Source organism: Pavona decussata, unplaced genomic scaffold, assembly GCF_977016875.1.
Source record: "Pavona decussata unplaced genomic scaffold, jaPavDecu1.1 SCAFFOLD_321, whole genome shotgun sequence".
Taxonomy (NCBI): Eukaryota; Metazoa; Cnidaria; class Anthozoa; order Scleractinia; family Agariciidae; genus Pavona; species Pavona decussata.
Window position 1 is genome coordinate 1,355,907 of NW_028145711.1, and position 18,750 is coordinate 1,374,656.

The window sequence follows — 18,750 nt, forward strand, 5'->3', positions numbered from 1 at the left end:
ACAGGAAGGCATTCTTGAATAAACATGCTTCATTGATCTTTTCAGTTCACTCACTTTCGCTCTTGCCAACCAATAACTGAAAACGAAAGAAGTGTCCCATTCGCCGATTGGGTACTTTAGGATCGGAGCATTCTGTTGTTATTATGGATCCCGTCCAGTTACTTCATATCTTAATCTACAATTTCATGGGCAGCACAACTCCACAAAATAATGAACTAATGCGTGCAGCTTGCCTCCAACACACATCAGAGCAGCTACACAACCCTTAGAAAACCCGTCTGGCATTTTTAAGCTTGCTATGATCATGAGTAAGCATTGATCTGTTGTTTCGTTGTATATACGCAAACTTCACAGTTTCTAATTCGCTGATAAAAATTTCCCTGTCTCGAGTCTCAGATCGCTCTACGTTAATCTCTGCAATTTTTTTCCAACTTGTTGGCAGTAAAGTGATATCTGTATTGTGAGCATCGCTTAAAGGAATTAAACAAGAACCTTGAAAGGCTCCGTCGCCCAGTCACAAAAATTGGGCACAAAACCATGACAAGCAAACAAGATGAGGAATTACACTTATAAATACCAGCTGTAATCGAAGTAAATATACCCACAGGCAAAATAAGACAAAGGTTGTGATATTACAGCTCGTGGACTACGTTTACGTAAGGCTAATCAGTGCACGTATCGGCCCGATCACAAAATTCAATCGCATGGGTCATTTTTTTCTATTGGTGTAGTGTGGAATGAATGAACGAAGTCTTTATTGAAAAATTGAGAATCAGCAGGCGTGAGTCTTTATATATCATCGAAATCATGAATAAAATTTACAATCTACATCTGCACAAAGTTGGAGAGTGGCAGATGTTTTTTGAATCTCCAGCATACTAAAAGGAAGCTGATTCAAATCGTTGGGCCGATTTTTTTCCGGTCACTCATTTTCTATGCCAAATCAGTTCGATCAGTCGGTACATGTAAATTACCTATAGAAGCGTTTTGCTTTTAACGACGATTGCATTTCTTGTACAGTTCAGCCTTTGTTCTACACTAGTGTTTGCTTAATGCTGCGGTGCCCTACGACAGTTGACAATGTTCTCGAGACGAGAGAACTGATTAACGCACTGCGCAAACTTGTAACGTGTCCATACAAAAAAAGGTCGTCAGTCTTTATTTAATTCAAGTATAAAAAAGAATGCAAAAGTTACTGCCATGCGAAATTTGCAAGAATAGTAAGGAACACATTCCACCTAGCAAAAGGTGGATAGCTATTTACAATATTTTATATTAAACTAGAGAAGCTTTACTATCCTAAACTATTGTACGAAGTGAAAGGCAAAACATTTTATACAGGAAAGAGAATGTTAACTAGGGAAAGTTTTTGACGGTGCAATTGCGGTCGACGTCGAAAGAACGCTTTCTTAATTGCGTTTTGGGTCGAGATTGAATCAATCGATCAATCAATCAATCAATCAATCAATCAATCAATCAATCAATCAATCAATCAATCAATCAATCAATCAATCAATCAATCAATCAATCAATCAATCAATCAATCAATCAATCAATCAATCAATCAATCAATTAATCGACCAGCAAATGAATGAATGGATGTTGGGACGTGTACCTGGCATCCCCCGCAGATTTCTCAGGGGCGGATGACATCATCACCAACTTGGCAAAGGAGAGAGAGCCTTATCTTGATTAATTCTATAGTTAGTTAAGCAAAATTATTCCATAAGCAGTGATACACCTTGAAACTGGCTATGGGATGTTTTACAGTACACAACTCTACCCCCACCCCCCTCCCCCCTCTCCCACTCCTTTACCTTTTCAGGAATGGCAGAAGAATGGACGAAGGTTTTAAGCAATATTTCAACAAAAACTCAAAATATTTTAGTAAAAAGCGATATTTTGGTGGCTATGCGGTGGTTGTGATTTACCTTTTAGTGTATTCATCACATGACTGAACATATCTTTTTGTTTTGCATGTCAGAAAGTGTCTCCTGATTCTTGGTCTGCGATTGCGACGGGCATTGACATTTTAATGGGGCCGAAACCTTTCTTAGAAATTCACTTTCTTTAAAAAAACTCATAGAGGACGCTGGACCCATTGACAACGCAATTTTATAAGGAAATTCAGTTTTCTTGTTCCACTCATTTTTTTCAGGGTCATAGCATTCAATTGTCGTAAATTCGCCTATATAAGAAAATGTTCCTTTACCGCGTGTTCTCCGCGTGTACTGGAAATAGTGGCCCAGTACATACAGCTTGTCACCAACAGATAGCATACCAACTACACGATTTAGAGAAAACCCATCTGAAACTTTTAAGCCTGCGATCATTTGCCACTCATCTGTTGTTTCGTTGTAGACCTCACAAGTTGTCTCCAAAAAACGTCTTGTCCCGCAGTCGTCAAAACGTCGTTCTCCACCGATGACAAAAATTTTCCCGTTAAACGCAGCACCGTGGGCGCCACTTCTTGCTTCTTTCATTTCAGCTATTTTTTCAAACTTTTTTGCAGAAATGTCATATTTGTAAGCGTCTGGCAGTGAAGTGGAACGAGCTTTGCCACCGAGGAAGTAAATAACATCGTCCTTGTAAATAAGGCAGATATTACGTCTTGGAACCCAATCAAATGACGACTCATGTGTCCAAGAGTTTGCTTCATGGTCATGCTTCATGATGCAGGAAGGACTGATTATGTGAAGAAAGCGTTCACCAACCAACGCGTAAATTTCATTTTGACTGGTGACGAGTAGCTGACACACGTTATCCAGATGCTTTAATGACAGTGATGACGAAGTGTTAGAGAATGTATCGTAGCGTAACAGGTTGAATTCTCCAACCGGGTAAGCTCGTGTTTGAAAATATATTTGATCGTGACAAGTAAATGGAATACACGTGCCTGAGGGCATTGTGTCTGGCGCTGTACAGCAAGCGTCCTCTCGAGGAAAATAACAAAGTGACTTGTTATTTCGTTTTCTTTGGCCGCGAATGAATATAACAGGAACTTCTAGCGATTTTCTCGGTCTCAATAAACGTCTTCCATTGTTTTCAGATTTGTTCAAATGATCCAAGCAATCTGTGTCGCACATCACAAATTTGTTTGGCACAATATTAGTGCGGATGTAGTCACGCGATACATAAAACAAACGAACGTGTCGAAATAAGGCGAAGAAATGTTTCTTTCGATCGACTTTGTTGTGATCAATCCAGGCTAAGATGAATTCGAACACATCCTCCTCGGCGCTAACATTTATTTCGTCGCTTGAGATCCACATTTCAACTTTATTACATGGCATGTTCAAAAATTCGTCTGTTTTCGCCAAGATACTGAAATTTGCAAAGATAAAGTTTTTGGTGGCGGCAATGAGTTCCTCGCATTGATATGTTTCGCCAAAATGATAACGTGAAACACAATTCGAGCAATTTATATCCCGTGTTAAAACATCTCCAGCGAGAGACTTAAGTTGTGGAAGAAACAAGTAGTCTGCCATCGCGATCAGGTCGTATGCACGGTCTTCATCCGATATCTGAACACAACCGGTGTAAATAAACTCCAATATGTCTCCCAAAACAGACTCAGTCAGCATCTGCAAACGAACAACTGCTTCTTTCGACTCCCTCATGTCAGTGCTCAGCAACTTATCAAAGAAAGGACTTGCGTCGGCCAAAATGTGCTTGTGTGCTTCGAATTTTTTACCATGTTTGACAATTATGGTAACGTCAGAAGGTGTATCGTTGGTGTCTGGTTTGAAGACGGGCTTAGACGGTGCACTCATGACAGAATTGAACTGGATTCGAAGGTTTTTGAAGGATGTTGTCGAATTCGAAACTGTTGTGTTGACCAATACCTGGTTGGTGACCACGAAGTTCCCGTGAGCCCAGTTTTAATTACCTCGGAGGTTGAGAAGTGAAATAACACTTCACAGAAGGAAGTAATTTTAACCGTTCGAGCGATGACGTCCAGTTGCCATGACAATTAACATCACTTTTGTAATGCATTATTTTTAAAACCAATCGAAGGTCATGTGCTCGTGAATCGAGGCCGAAAACGGATGTCGACCAGTATTTGCAACCGCACTTATCTTTCTTTCTTCTTTCGAGTTCCTCATGTTGCGAATCGGAAATGATGACGTTTCTCTGTGGTTGAAGACGTTTGTTTTGGCTCTGAGTTTCCGTAAGATCTTTCAAATTTCTTTTATGGCAAAATATCTTTTTTCCCTGATATTTTCCAATCAAAACGGCACTTAACGCCATCTGATAACAGATTTTTTTTTAACTGTAAGTGCCGCGCAGGAAAAGTGACACATTTAACTCGGCGAAACTTAGCTCGCCAACTCGTTAGCTTGCCGTAACGGAATCTCGTCACAAATCCCTGGTACTTTAGGGATGTTCTGAAGTTGGAGTTGAAAGGACAGAAGAGAATCACACAAAGCTGGATCAACACATTTTAATCAAAACTCAGAATATCGTCTTAACAATTATAAACAAGGTGTATTTGTAGGTAGCGAAGCTTTTCTAACCTGTTTTTAAGTAGAACTGGATTTATTTACTTAATACTAAAGCTACAGGGAAAGTTTACTCTCTTATGGCAGGAAAAGTTATCACCGAAAAAACAAAAACCCTTTATTCTGTTACCAAATATCTTCCTATTCGGAGAGGCTAAAATAAGGTCAGCAGGTTTAAACAAAATTCATGAAACGTCTCAACAATGAGCAGTCATGGAACGAAATTTTATTCAAACCTTCGGATCTGCTTCAATGGGCAGCAGTGAATCACACATAACTGGACGTACGCAGTTTAATCTTAAGAAATTGATTCTTCACAATGGTGGCAGTGGTGGCCATTAAATCCTTTTAATCCAGATTTGGAGGAAGGCAAATCATCCCTTTGTTCCGGCGTTCAATCGGAGGTAAGAGTAAGAACACAGGTGGAAACACTTCGTACGAAGTCTGGAAGCGACGATTCAATGTACTATTTCAATGCTTGGCATGGCTATAGTACCATCTGTAGGAGCGATATGCGAAACTCACATCACCAAGCACTGCAATCACACTAGCAACCAGATCAGATCGACTCAGTTGAATGGTTTTCAATTCCCTAGTACAAATGATGTCTAAAGCTTAGCAAGGTTCTCAGAGTTGACGGTCTAGCGCAGGAAGAATTGAACTCGGCTGAACTTTCTGAAGCTTTCCATAACAGACAACGACTCAAGGGCACCTTGGTTGACGACTGTGAAACTAAAAGGAGGGTAAAAAGGAAAAGCAACATCTAGCATGTTTATAACAATATTTAGACAAAGCCAGTGGATTTGAACAGGAAGGCATTCTCGGGATTTACAGTGTCACTGATCTTTTCAGGCTAACTGAAACTTTTTAGTTCACTCACTTTCGCTCTTGCCAACCAAAAACTGAAAACGAAAGGAAGTGTTCAAGGACGAGAAAGTCGGCCCTACAGCAGAGACCCTCAGATATGGACAAAAAACTCTAAATTTGTTGTTAATAGAATACTTAGGGAAACAAAGCAGGGTGATTTTTTTTAGTAATCTGAGTAATGCGTTGACAAATCTTTCTTTAGTTAGCTAAGAACATTTGATTATTGAAACGGTTTTTTTTACATACCGTTCAACTTCGTCTTGCGACCACCACTCGTAAGCAACCACCTCTTTAAGTGACAACTTTTAAAACATACCAAAATTTCTCCAGTCAAATCACTATAGTTGGAAAGTCTCGTAAGCGACAACCTCTTGGAGGCGAACGCGTCCACTTTTAGACAGTCTCAAATTTTCTTTTGTTTTTAACCTTCCGTAAGCGACCACTTGTCACATGCGTCCTGACATCTACTCCCTGTCGGAAGTTGGACAATCTGCCTCTGTAACATTATGACATGTACATTCTTGGGTAGTACAGGGGACATGAAAGTCACAATCGGGGGTACTGGGTTTCCCGAAATAGACCTAAAATAGTCTTACCGAAATCACCTTGTCCTATTCGCGGTATTAGGTAATTCATCACAGGAAAACCATCAAATTGGATGGTGAAATGCTTCGGCAATATGAGTTTGGAAAATTTAAAAACCTTTAGCAGCTACTCAAAGTTATTGAATGGGTTTAGATGAGCATTGACGAATGGGGGTAATCTCTGGAGCTACCTAGCTAATCTGATGCTAATGAGTTCAAAATTAGACCCCAGGCTACACATTTAGGGTGGCCGCTTACGGTAAGTTCGACTGTGATTACACAAGAAATGTTTGGCTCCTGTGTCAATGGGTATCTCCCCATCCAACTGGTTCTCTGAGGCTGTAAGAGACTGTAACACTTCAAAGGAGACGAAACTTTTCTGAGAAATTGACTTTCTTTAAAAACTCTCATGAAACACGCTCGTGCCACTGGGACTACGCCTATAAGGTGCTTCTGTTTTCTTTTTTCACTCATTCTGAACAGGTTCGAAGCATTCGGTTGTTATTATGGATGACGTGCAGTTACTTCATGTCTTTGTTTACAATTTCGTGGGCAGCAGGACTCCACAAAATACTGAACTAGTGCGTGCAGCTTGCATCCAACAGACATCAGAACAGCTAGACAACTCTAAGAAATCCCTTCTGGTATTTTTAAAATTGTTATGAGTGCCATTGATCTGTTGCTTCGTTGTAAACTTCACATCGGCTTATCGTCGAAAGGAGTTCCTATTTCATCGATAACAAAAATGTTCCCGTCAGCTGCGGCGCGTTGTGCCTCAGATCGCTTTTGTTTATCTCAGCATTTTGTTTTACTTGTTGGCAGTAAGGTCATACCTAAGAGCATCGCTTAGGGAAGTTAAACAGGAACGGTGAAAGACACCGCCACCCAGTCACAAACATTTGGCACAAAATGACAAAGAAACAAGACGAAGACTTGCACAAACAAATACCTTAGCTTTAACTCATCGAAGTTAACATACCCACAGAAAAATAAGAAAAAGGCTGTGATATTACAGCTAGTGGTCTACGTTTACTTGAGGCCAATTTAGACGCACTGATTTATCGGCCCGGGATCACAAGGTTCAATCGCATGGGCCATTTTATTATTTTTGTGTAGTGTGGGATGAGCTGATAGGCTTGATTCAACTCATTGGACCAATTTTTTTCCGGTCACTCATTTTCTATGCCAAATCAGTCCGATTAATCGGTATGTGTAAGTGAACCTATAGAATCGCTTTGCTTTTCACGACGATTGCATTTCCTATACAGTTCAATATTTGTTCTACACTAGTGTTTGCTGAACGCCGCGGTGTCCTACGACTTGTTGAGAATGATCTAGAGACGAGAGAACTGAGCAACGCACTGCACATACTTGTAACCTGTCCACACAAAAAGCATGCTTCCAAAGTTAACTGAAGTTTAGAAAAGAATAGCTATAGGAAATTGACTGCCATACTAAATGAGGCACTAGCCAGATGAAATTGGAGCGATATTCCAATGTGGCGTCAGTTTACCCTCTGTTATCTTTCACTGATGAAAACTAACTGAATCTGATAGTTTTTTGCAGTTTTTACGGCTTACATTTATCACGATTATTTTTTCCCTCGATCATAGCGGCAAAGGTGCTTCATCATGCGTTCGATCCGCGTGTAGAACTTTATTTTCTAGTGTCTAATAAATGTCAAATTGGCTGTTAAGATATTGCGATTTATTTGTAGTTTCTAGTGCTCTGGAAAAATATAATCTTTTGATAGATATAATGGAATTTTTAAACAAGGTCACCTCATGTTATGCAGACGTCTTCGTGATCATTTCAAGACACTTTCGAAATCGTCGCATTTTCATTTCCAAAATTGAGCCATGCATGACTGAGCTGATTGAGGCTAGGCTGATATTGATGGTCTCTGTGGTCGGTATATTTATTGTTCTTTTAATGACTCGTAAACCCGCATAAGAATATGTACAAGAGCGATATTGCACTGTCATCATAGCACACTGAACTGGGAATGCAGCAAAAATATATCACTTCCCTTAAATAACCCAGTTTCATTCAGTTATAGAAACACTGTCAACTGAAACTCTTGCTTATATTCCGAACAATAAGCATCCCTTCTGGCCACAAGATGCCTGTAAATCGAGTAATAACGTTAAAATGTGGATCTCAAGCGACGAATTAAAGGTTAGCGCCGAAGAGGATGTGTTCGAATTACTTTTAACGTGAATTAATCGTAACAAAATGGAGCCAAAAAAATATTTCTCCGAATTATTTCGTCACGTTCGTCTTGTTCATGTATCTCGTGACTACCTGAGTAGCCAGTAATATCGCGAAAAATAAACTTGTGAGTTGTAATGACATCTGTGTAGGTCTAGTAAGGAACGCCTTGAGGTTCATTCAATCAAACAGCCATCGGTCACAAAACGTAAGGCCGAAAAAGTCCCTTGACTAATTTTCGAGCCAGGACGAAAAGAAAATACTCTCTGTTGTTTTCCCAGAGAGGATGTTGGGTGTAAGGCGCCAAGGACAATGATTCAACTCCAGTACAAACATTTTCTTCTTATAGAAAGAAATTTTATTCAAAACTTGAAGCGCAAAACAAGAAGTACAGATACACAATACATCAAGACCCTTTGCTCTATTGTGCAAGGAGGTTTTCTGCGGCTATTGCGTTCATTCTAACAATGCCCAGGTATCGAGAAATACGGTCTCTTGCAGCCGGAGCTAATCTGGGGGGTCCCGTCGAAATCGCTAAATTGAGGCTTCTCATATATCCTAGAAATCACTGTTGGTTATGACAGAAAAGACTTCGAAAATCGTATCCAAGCTGAGAAGCACAACATCATATTAAGATTGGACTCTGTCTTTCCCAAAGTGGGAAATGAATTCCACGAACGGAATCGATGGATTGTGTTAAGTAAGGAATCTGGTGGTGGTTTATCTGTTGCAGTTAAAAACTTAAGCTAATCCTGGTAAATGAGCCTCTTCAAACGGTGGACCAAAGTAGCTAACTTATGTGGGCAGCGAACATGAGGAAGTCCCAGTTCCAACATTGATGCCGTGATCACCTCATTACAACAATGTTCTTACGACATGTCGGAGCCCAGAAAAGAAAAGAATAAACAAGGCAAAGGTAGAAATACGATCAACAAAAGCAGCGAATTTAAGAGCTATGCAAAATGCGACCACTTTTGTGGCATAGCAACAAGAGGACATAGTGGAAGATAGCGCTGCAAATAAAAATGCAAACAAGATCAACATTCTGGGTTATGACGCCGTAGCTAAAAAATCCCAATTTTTAATAATGTTTCATATCAGACATAAAATACTTGTAAGAGCAAAAACGGGAAGATTTTATAGCAGTTAAAAATCTCCCAGTTGCCCAGAATGTTGAAAATTGCATTTTCGAGGCCTGGATCAATTCTCATAGATCAAAATCCATCCACTGAAACTATACGCCTATAGGGCATTTAGGTTTTCTTTTTCCACTCATTTTGAATAGTTTCGTAGCATTTAATTGTTACTAATGGATCAGTAACTTCATGTCTTCATGTGTTGCATTGATCTAAAATTTTGTCCACAGCCGGAGTCTAGAGAATACTGAACTAATGCGTGCAGCTTATCCTTAACATGAATCAGACCAGTTACAGATTCTTCGGAAACTCCTCTGGTATTTACAAGCTTGCTATGAGTTGCCATTTCTTCTGTTGTCTCGTCTTAAACTTTACTAATTTCTCGTCGAAAGGAGTTCCCATTTCACCGTCGACAAAAACTTTCGTATATACGTGCATTGCGCTCTACGCCTCAGATCGCCGTTCAATAAGCTCAGCAATCAGTTTTCCCACTTACAGACTTACAAGTCAGCAATTAGATTATACCTATTAGCATTGCTTAGGCAAGCAATACTCCATCTGCCACCCAGAAAATAAACGAAATTGTCCTCGTGTATGATACAAATCTTACGTTTTGAATCCCAATCAAATGATGACACATCTTACCACCTGTTCGATTTTAGTTTGTACCTAGTGATACCGCTGGAATAAGTCCTCATTTGAGATCTTTCCGCGACGTTCAGAAACCAAAGAGTACATTTCGTTCTGTCCTCTAACATATATGTGACACGCTTGGTCTACTGCTTTTGATAATTTTAAAGATGTAAATAATGGCCTCAATAATGTCAAACAGTCAGGAAATGAATCGTAGCGTAAGAGGTTGAGAACACGTCCAATAAAACATTCTGCTGTAAAAATAGTTTATCGTGACAGGAAAATGTTGTGTACTGGAGTCGGGGTATTGCCCTTGACGCCTTACACCAAGTATGTTCGCTGGGAAAATAACAGAGATTATGTTCTTTTCGTCCTGGCTGGAAAGCTAGTATAACGGGAGACTCAGGGGCGTCGCGTCCATATACGCAAGTACGCCCGTGGTACAGCTGAGATCTGAGGAAAATATTTTTTCTCATTAAATTGGTTGAGTAATAACTACATATTTTTACATTATACTGGCGTCTTTTTAATTAGAAATCCCATTATCCAATTATTAATCATTCAGTGCTGGCCACTAATAATGGCAAAATGCATTTAAGCGGTAAGCAAAAATAGGAAAAACGCCTCATGTACCCCTCCCTCAAGGTCAACCATCCACACCAGTTTCCCCAGCCCCGCAGGTATTCTTGAAGGAGAGGTTACTATGCCATGACGTGTGGCTTCAGAACAAAACGTATTTGCCTTCAACGGAGATTAGGAATATACTTGTGAGGTCAAACAGTGAAGTCCCAGTGATTGACTTTCCGAAGAAGCTGTTAGAGAATCCTATGAATATTTCTGCGACTTGAGGAGCGTGATCACTGGCTTCTGCAGTGTTTTCGTGTGTTTCATGACACAGAGTACACACATATGGCTCGAAAATCGATAAACAATTCAACGTACAGGGGCGTAGCCAGCATTTCGAGGAGGGGGGGGGGGAGGGGTCCAAATTGGTTCCAACGAAAACGGTTAGTCTAAAATCCTTACATTACGTAGGTACAAGACTTTGGCGTTTACGCTACGCAAACAGAAGACGCCTTAGTTGGCGTCGAGCGAATGTGTTTATCACTTCCTCGATATTTATTTCTCTTTGGTAATTGATGTTCATCAACGCCAGCCCAGGCTCTCGCTCGCTTGACATGGTCGACCTCAGGTATGTTGTTATTAACCCTCTTAGTGTACTGAACAAGCGCTCGCATTTAGCTGACGCTATCGGCAATGGCACAAAATGAGGAGCAAGGTGTGGATGTTAGGAAAGAACTCTCGATCGCATGCTGCGAGTGTCTTAACTGCACTGGTGGGAAGGTCGGCATCCTCAGTGCTGCACCACTTTCTCTTCCATCGCAGGAGCTCAACCACATGAGGAGAAGGAAGGTCGTTCTCATAAAACTCCAGCGCTGCTTCAAGGTCAGGTTTCCTGTCTCCGACGGCTACCAGCTCAGGAAGAAGATTTAAGAGGCGGGACAAGACAGCATCATTAGAAGGATTGAAGTATGTTTTCATCTCTGATTGTAGATGGTCTAGTATGGGAATAGCAATTTCCCTCTAATAGTAATCAGATGGTGTCTGGGCTGGTACATTGTCGCGATGCTGCTTCTGATTGGTCCGGCGCGGGATGGAAGGCACAGCACCTACGTTTGCCGCGGTAGTGACCGCCAGATGGAACCACTCGGTCCAGATGTCGAGAGTCCATTACACTCTTGCTAAGATAAAATCAATGTTAAAAATAAGAGAGGGGGTTCCTTGACGCGAGAAGGGGGAGGGGGGGGGGGGGTTCCGGAACCCCTGGAACTCTCCCCTGGCTACGCCCCTGACGTAATTAACAAGACAGCTAACAACGTCAGACAACGTGCAGAAGAAGCTGAAGGTACGTAGGCAGAAATTATCGATTTCACTTCAATAAAATAACTATTCAAAATCACGATAATTTTCTATTCAATATTTTCAAGAATATTTTGATAGGGATGACATCTGTTTTTAATTATGTTTCACTAATTGTGGAGACTCTTGACCACGCAAACTCCCAATTTTATCCCGGTGTATATGTTGCTCTCGTAACAATGTTAACTTATCCTGTGTCCACATGCACTGCCGAATGTAGCTTCAGTAGCATGAAGAGATCTTCTCTGCGAAGTGAGATGACGGACGAAAGATTAAGCTCCCTAGCAATCCTTCATATACATAAACATAAGAACGTGGATATTGACAGGTTGGTAACGGAGTTTGCCTGACTGAAGGGTCGACGCGTCGCCCTTTGCTTGTGACCTGTCTTCATTGTTTTTGTATTTTTTTTTCTTTTTCGGAACACTGTAGCTTACAGAAAACACTAGGGAAATGATTAAAATAAATAAGTTTCTACTGCATTTTTGCCGCATTAGTTATTGAAAATGCCACGCAGAAAAACCAGGAGATGGCATTTCCGAGACCCTAAATTTCAAAATTTTCTGGGGACCATGCCCCCGAAAAATATATCAGATATATCAATATATACGGTGATCAAATTTGCAAAGACAAACGTTTTGGCTCCAGAAAGGAGTTCCTTGAAATGGTACGTATAAGCACAATGATAAATTGGACTTCTGGGGGAAAACTGTTCCAGCGAAAGATTTTAGACGTGGAAGAAACATATAGTCTGCAGTGGCGATTCGGTCTTGTGAACGGTGTTCTTCCGATATCTGAACTTCACCAGTCTAAATTAGCTTCAGTATATCTGTAAGAACTGATTCATTTAGCATTTCTAAACGAACTACTCCCTCTTGGGACCCCCTTACATCGCTGCTGGGTAGTTTTTCAAAGAATTCACTAAGCGGGAGTTTCAGATGACGGTGTTTCGATAACTGAATAAAACTGGGTTATTCAAGGGTGCTGTTAAATTTTTGCTGCATTCTCATAAATGTTGTGATCACAATGCAATATTGCTCATGTGCAGGTTTAGAAAAAATAATTTCAGGTAATAGACCATCAATATCAACTTAGTCTCAAGCTCTTGATCTGTGATACATTCCTCAATATTTCGAATGCAAATGCGACGATCTTGTAAGTCTCCTGTGATGTTCATGAAGTCGTCTGTATGACATGATTTGAGCTTCTTTTAACCTTGTATAGTATTCTCTATTATATTATTATGTTTTCAATACCACTAGATAGGAACAGCGAATTACTATCTAAACAGTCAATTTGACGTTTATTAGACTCCAAAATAAAGTACTCGTGCGGATCGCACGCAGGAGAAAAAATCAATGCGTTATATTCGAGGGAGATTGTCTAAGCTGCACTCAGACATTTTTACAGAAACTACTTTGGAAAGGATTTTTCGACTAGACCAATGTCATTGACCGTGTCACATTTTAAAAAAAATTATTGCACAGGTGGTGAAAAACTATTTGGATTCGTTTATGATATACCTTAAACCTGGAGAAGGGAATTTTTACAGTTGACAAGATATCCCCCTCAACCCCCTTCCCCCATGCTATGGAATGGTAAACGAACAGATGAATAATAAGTGTGTTTTAAAAAATTAAGATTACAAATATTCTAGTTATAAAAAGATATTTTGGTAGTTGCGATGGTTTGTAAGTTAGCTTCCGCTGTATTTATCACATGACTAAACATTTCTTTTTGTTTTGCATGTCGGGAAATTTCTTCTGATTCTTGTAGTCTGATTGCGACGGGTTGTGAAATTTTAATGGAGACGAAATCTTTCTTAAAAATTCACTCCCTTTAAAAACTGTCATAAAACACGCTTCACGATAAAAACCTTCAGGAAATTCAGTTTTCTTGTTCCACTCATTCTTGTCAGGGTCATAGCATTCAATTGTCGTTAATGTGAGTATGGGGTTGGGGTAACCTCTTCCTCTACCGCGTGTTCTCCGATGGGACATGGATGGGAGGAAATACTCGCCCAGTACATACAGGTTGTCATCAACAGATAACACACCAACTATCTCGGGTGTAGAAAGCCCATTTGGAACTTTTAAGCAGCCTGCGATCATTTGCCACTCATCTGTTGTTTCGTTGTAGGCCTCACAAGTTGTCCTCGAGAAAAACGTTGTTCCACCGCCAAAAAAAGACTGACTTCCACGTCCACCGATGACAAAAATTTTCCCGCGAAATGCAGCACCGTGGGCCTCACTTCTTGCTTCTTTCATTTCAGCTATTTTTTCAAACTTTTTGGCAGAAATGTCATATTTGTAAGCGTCGGCCAGTAAAGTAGAACGAACTTTGCCACCGAGGAAGTAAATAACATCGTCCTTGTTAATAATGCAGATTTTACATCTTGGTGCCCAATCAAATGACGACTCTTGTGTCCAAGAGTTTGATTCATGGTCATGCTTCATGATGCTGGAAGGACTGATTTTTTGACAATCACCATTGAAGGGCTCCCCAACCAACGCGTAAATTTCGTTTTGACTAGTAACAAGTAGTTTAGACACGAAATCCAGATGCTTTAATGACAGTGATGTCAAAGTGTTCAAGTATATATCGTAACGAAACAGCTTGATTTCTTTAACCGAGTCAGTTGGTGTTTGTAAATAGAGTTGATCATGACAAGTAAATGCACTGTACCAGACTGAAGGCAACGGAGTTGTGTGTGGCGCTGTACTCCAAGCGTCCTCACGAGGAAAATAACAAAGTGACTTGTTATTTTGTCTTCCTTGCCCAGGACAGATTATGAGAGGAACTTCTAGCGATTTTCGCGGTTTAAAACGTCTTCCATTGTTTTTAGATTTGTTCAAATGATCCAAGCAATCTGTGTCACACATCACAAGATTGTTTGTCACGATATTAGTGCCCAAGTAGTCACGCGATACATAAAACAAACGAACGTGTCGAAATAAGGTGAAGAAATGTTTCTTTCGATCGACTTTGTTGTGATCAATCCAGGCTAAGATGAATTCGAACACATTCTCCTCGGTGCTAACATTTATTTCGTCGCTTGAGATCCACATTTCGACTTCATTTCTTGACATATCTCTACTTCGAGAGAATACCATTTTTCCTTGATGGTTTGCAACCTGTAGTGTTCTGATTACAACCGTGCTCAACGTTGGGTTTTGAATTTTGAAAAAGCTCTAGTAAGGCTGGGTGACAACAGATTTTTCAACTGTAAGTGCCGCGCTGGAAAAAAATGACACACTTAACTGGTGGAGACTTGTCAACACGCTTAGCATGCGGGAACGGAAACTCGTCACAAATTCCTGATACCTTAGGGATATGCTGCAATTGGACTTCAAGAGACAGTAGTGAATGACATAAAGCTGGACCCACACAGTTTAATCATAACTCAGAATATGGTCTTAACAATTACAAACGTGGTTTGTTTGTAGCCAGCGATGTTTTCTGAAACGTTTTTAAAGAACAGGAATACTTAATACTAGAACTACTGCGAAAGTCTACTCTCTCCTGTCAGGAAACCTAATCTCAAAAAACCTTTATTTTGTTACAAAAACACATCTCCTATTCTGAGAGGCTAAAATAAGATCAGGAGGTTGAAAAAAAATTCATGAAACGTCTGTGAGCAGTTATGGAACGAAATGTTATTCAAAACCTTTGGACCTGGTACAATTGGACTTCACTGGACAGCAGTGAATCACACATACCTTGATACACACAGTTTAACCACACCTGGCCTAAAACTACCGTCTTAACAATTACAAACTAAAGCTAGGTATATTTATAACAAACTGGAAATAATAGGAGATAGATCTACAGCAATAATTTATACTCATCTGTCAGGAAAGCTAATTTAACCGAAAAAGCCCTTATTCAATTTCAAAAACTATTCCTTTTCAGAAAGCCTAAAATAAGGACAGCAGCTATAAACACAGTTACAAAATTCATGAAACATCTGCATAGCGGTTGTGAAAAGATATTTTGTTCAAAAAGAAAAAAGTTCAGCAAGGAACATACATCATGAAAACATCAAGACTCTTTGCTCTATTGTGCAAGGATAAAAACAGGATGTTTTCTTTGGCTACAGCATTCATTCAAACTAAGCCTACTGTACCGAGACATTAATACGGACTCTTACAGCTGGAGGGAATCTAGGGGTTTCGGTATAACTCGCTAAACTGAAACAATATTAATATAACCAAGAAATACTCTTGGTTATGACAGAAAAGACTTCCAAAATTGCATCCAGGCTGAGTAGCACAACATCATCAACAAGATATCACCCTGCCTTTGCCAAAGTGGAGATGAAAGGGAAGAGACGGAATCGATGAATTGCATTACTGAAAATTTTGGTCACGCCCATTTTTTTTTGCAATTAAGTTTGTGGGCCTCGCCTGCGGATCAGTTCATAAATTGAGTCCATACATCAATCTTTAATTGAGGTATCTACCATTAGCAAGCTAAGCAAGCTGTTAAATTATATATAAGTTAGTATCGTAGCGGAAGTCGAAACCTGACTATATACCTGTTTGTGGAAAAAAAAATTTCGCACGTATTCCCGGCCCCAATCTAATTAGGTGTAGGCGGGGTTGTAATTTAACGTACTTCACTGTGTAAAATAAATATGGGTGTTTGCTCTGAGTCGATCTATATGAGTTGAGTACATTAACGGGACTTGAGAAATGGATTCTTCACATTGGTAGCATTAGTGGCCATAAATTCCTTTTAAGCCGGATTGGAGGAAATTAACTCTTCCCTTTCTTCGTTCAAGCGGAGGTAAGAGTAACAACACGGGCGGAAACACTTCGTACGAAGTCCGGAAGAGACGATCCATTGTAGCGTTTCAAAGGTTGATGGCCAAAGTACCATTAGTAAAAACACCAAGCACTGCAATTACACTAGCACCCAGGTCAGGTCCACTCAATTGTACGATTTTCTATTCCCTAGTACAAATGATGTCTAAAGTTTAGCAAGGTTCTCAGAATTGACGGCCTAGCGCCTGAAGAAAGCAGCAATTCGCTTGAACTTTCCGAAGATTTCCATACTCCAGACAACGACTCAAGGGCACCGTGGTTGACGACTGCGAAACTACAAGGCGGAAAATGACTGCAGCATCTAGCAAATTTATAACAATATTTGGACAAGGCCCGTAGTTACGAACAGGAAGGCATTCTTGAACAAACATGCTTCATTGATCTTTTCAGTTCACTCACTTTCGCTCTGGCCAACCAATAACTGAAAACGAAAGGAAGTGTCCCATTCCCCGATTGGGTACTTTAGGCATCATGGATCCCGTGCAGTTACTTCATATCTTAATGTACAATTTCATGGGCAGCACGACTCCACAAAATAATGAACTAATGCATGCAGCTTGCCTCCAACACACATCAGAGCAGCTACACAACCCTTCGAAAACCCGTCTGGCATTTTTAAGCTTGCTATGACCATGAGTAAGCATTGATCTGTTGTTTCGTTGTATATACGCAAACTTCACATAACTTCTCTTTCAAAGCAGTTTCTAATTCGCTGACAAAAATTTCCCTGTCTATCTCAGATCGCTCTACGTTAATCTCTGCAATTTTTTCCAACTTGTTGGCAGTAAAGTGATATCTGCATTGTGAGCATCGCTTAAAGGAATTAAACAAGATCCTTGAAAGGCTCCGTCGCCCAGTCACAAAAATTGGGCACAAAACCATGACAAGCAAACAAGATGAAGAATTACACTCATAAATACCAGCTTTAATCGAAGTAAATATACCCACAAGCAAAATAAGACAAAGGCTGTGATATTACAGCTCGTGGACTACGTTTACGTAAGGCTAATCAGTGCACGTATCGGCCCGATCACAAAATTCAATCGCATGGGTCCTTTTTCTTTCTATTGGTGTAGTGTGGAATGAATGAACGAAGTCTTTATTGAAAAATTCAGAATCAGCAGGCGTGAGTCTTTATATATAATCGAAATCATGAATAAAATTTACAATCTACATTTGCACAAAGTTGGAGAGTGGCAGATGTTTTTTGAATCTCCAGCATACTAAAAGGAACCTGATTCAAATCGTTGGGCCGATTTTTTCCGGTCACTCATTTTCTATGCCAAATCAGTTCGATCAATCGGTACATGTAAATTACCTATAGAAGCGTTTTGCTTTTAACGACGATTGCATTTCTTGTACAGTTCAGCCTTTGTTCTACACTAGTGTTTGCTTAATGCCGCGGTGCCCTACGACGGTTGACAATGTTCTCGAGACGAGAGAACTGATTAACGCACTGCGCAAACTTGTAACGTGTCCATACAAAAAAAGGTCGTCAAAGTCTTTATTTAAGTCAAATATAAAAAAGAATGCAAAAGTTACTGCCATGCAAAATTTAAAAGAATTGTAAGGAATACATTCCACCTAGCAAAAGGTGGATAGCTATTTACAATATTTTATATTAAACTATAACAAGCTTTACTATCCTAAACTATTGTACGAAGTGAAAGGCAAAACATTTTATACAGGAAAGAGAATGTTAACTAGGGAAAGTTTTTGACGGTGCAATTGCGGTCGACGTCGAAAGAACGCTTTCTTAATTGCGTTTTGGGTCGAGATTGAATCAATCAATCAATCAATCAATCAATCAATCAATCAATCAATCAATCAATCAATCAATCAATCAATCAATCAATCAATCAATCAATCAATCAATCAATCAATCAATCAATCAATCAATCAATCAATTTAATCAATCAATCAATCAATCAATCAATCAATCAATCAATCAATCAATCAATCAATCAATCAATGGATGTTGGGACGTGTACCTGGCATCCCCCGCAGATTTCTCAGGGGCGGATGACATCATCACCAACTTGGCAAAGGAGAGAGAGCCTTATCTTGATTA

The 18,750-nt window shown here is 39.9% G+C and overlaps 1 protein-coding gene across 1 annotated transcript; it reads right to left on the reverse strand.

Moving 5' to 3' along the window:
• Nucleotides 1-13,568: 13,568 nt before the first annotated feature.
• LOC146453958 (kelch repeat and BTB domain-containing protein 12-like) lies at nt 13,569-14,921 on the reverse strand. Its single transcript, XM_085095989.1, has one exon. The coding sequence runs from the start codon at nt 14,919-14,921 to the stop codon at nt 13,569-13,571; it is 1,353 nt and encodes a 450-aa protein (XP_084952115.1).
• Between the last annotated feature and the right edge of the window lie 3,829 nt (nt 14,922-18,750).

Excerpts from the sequence above, each read along its gene's own strand:
- LOC146453958 (XM_085095989.1), bottom strand. The coding sequence starts at position 14,921 with ATGTGGATCTCAAGCGACGAAATAAATGTTAGCACCGAGGAGAATGTG.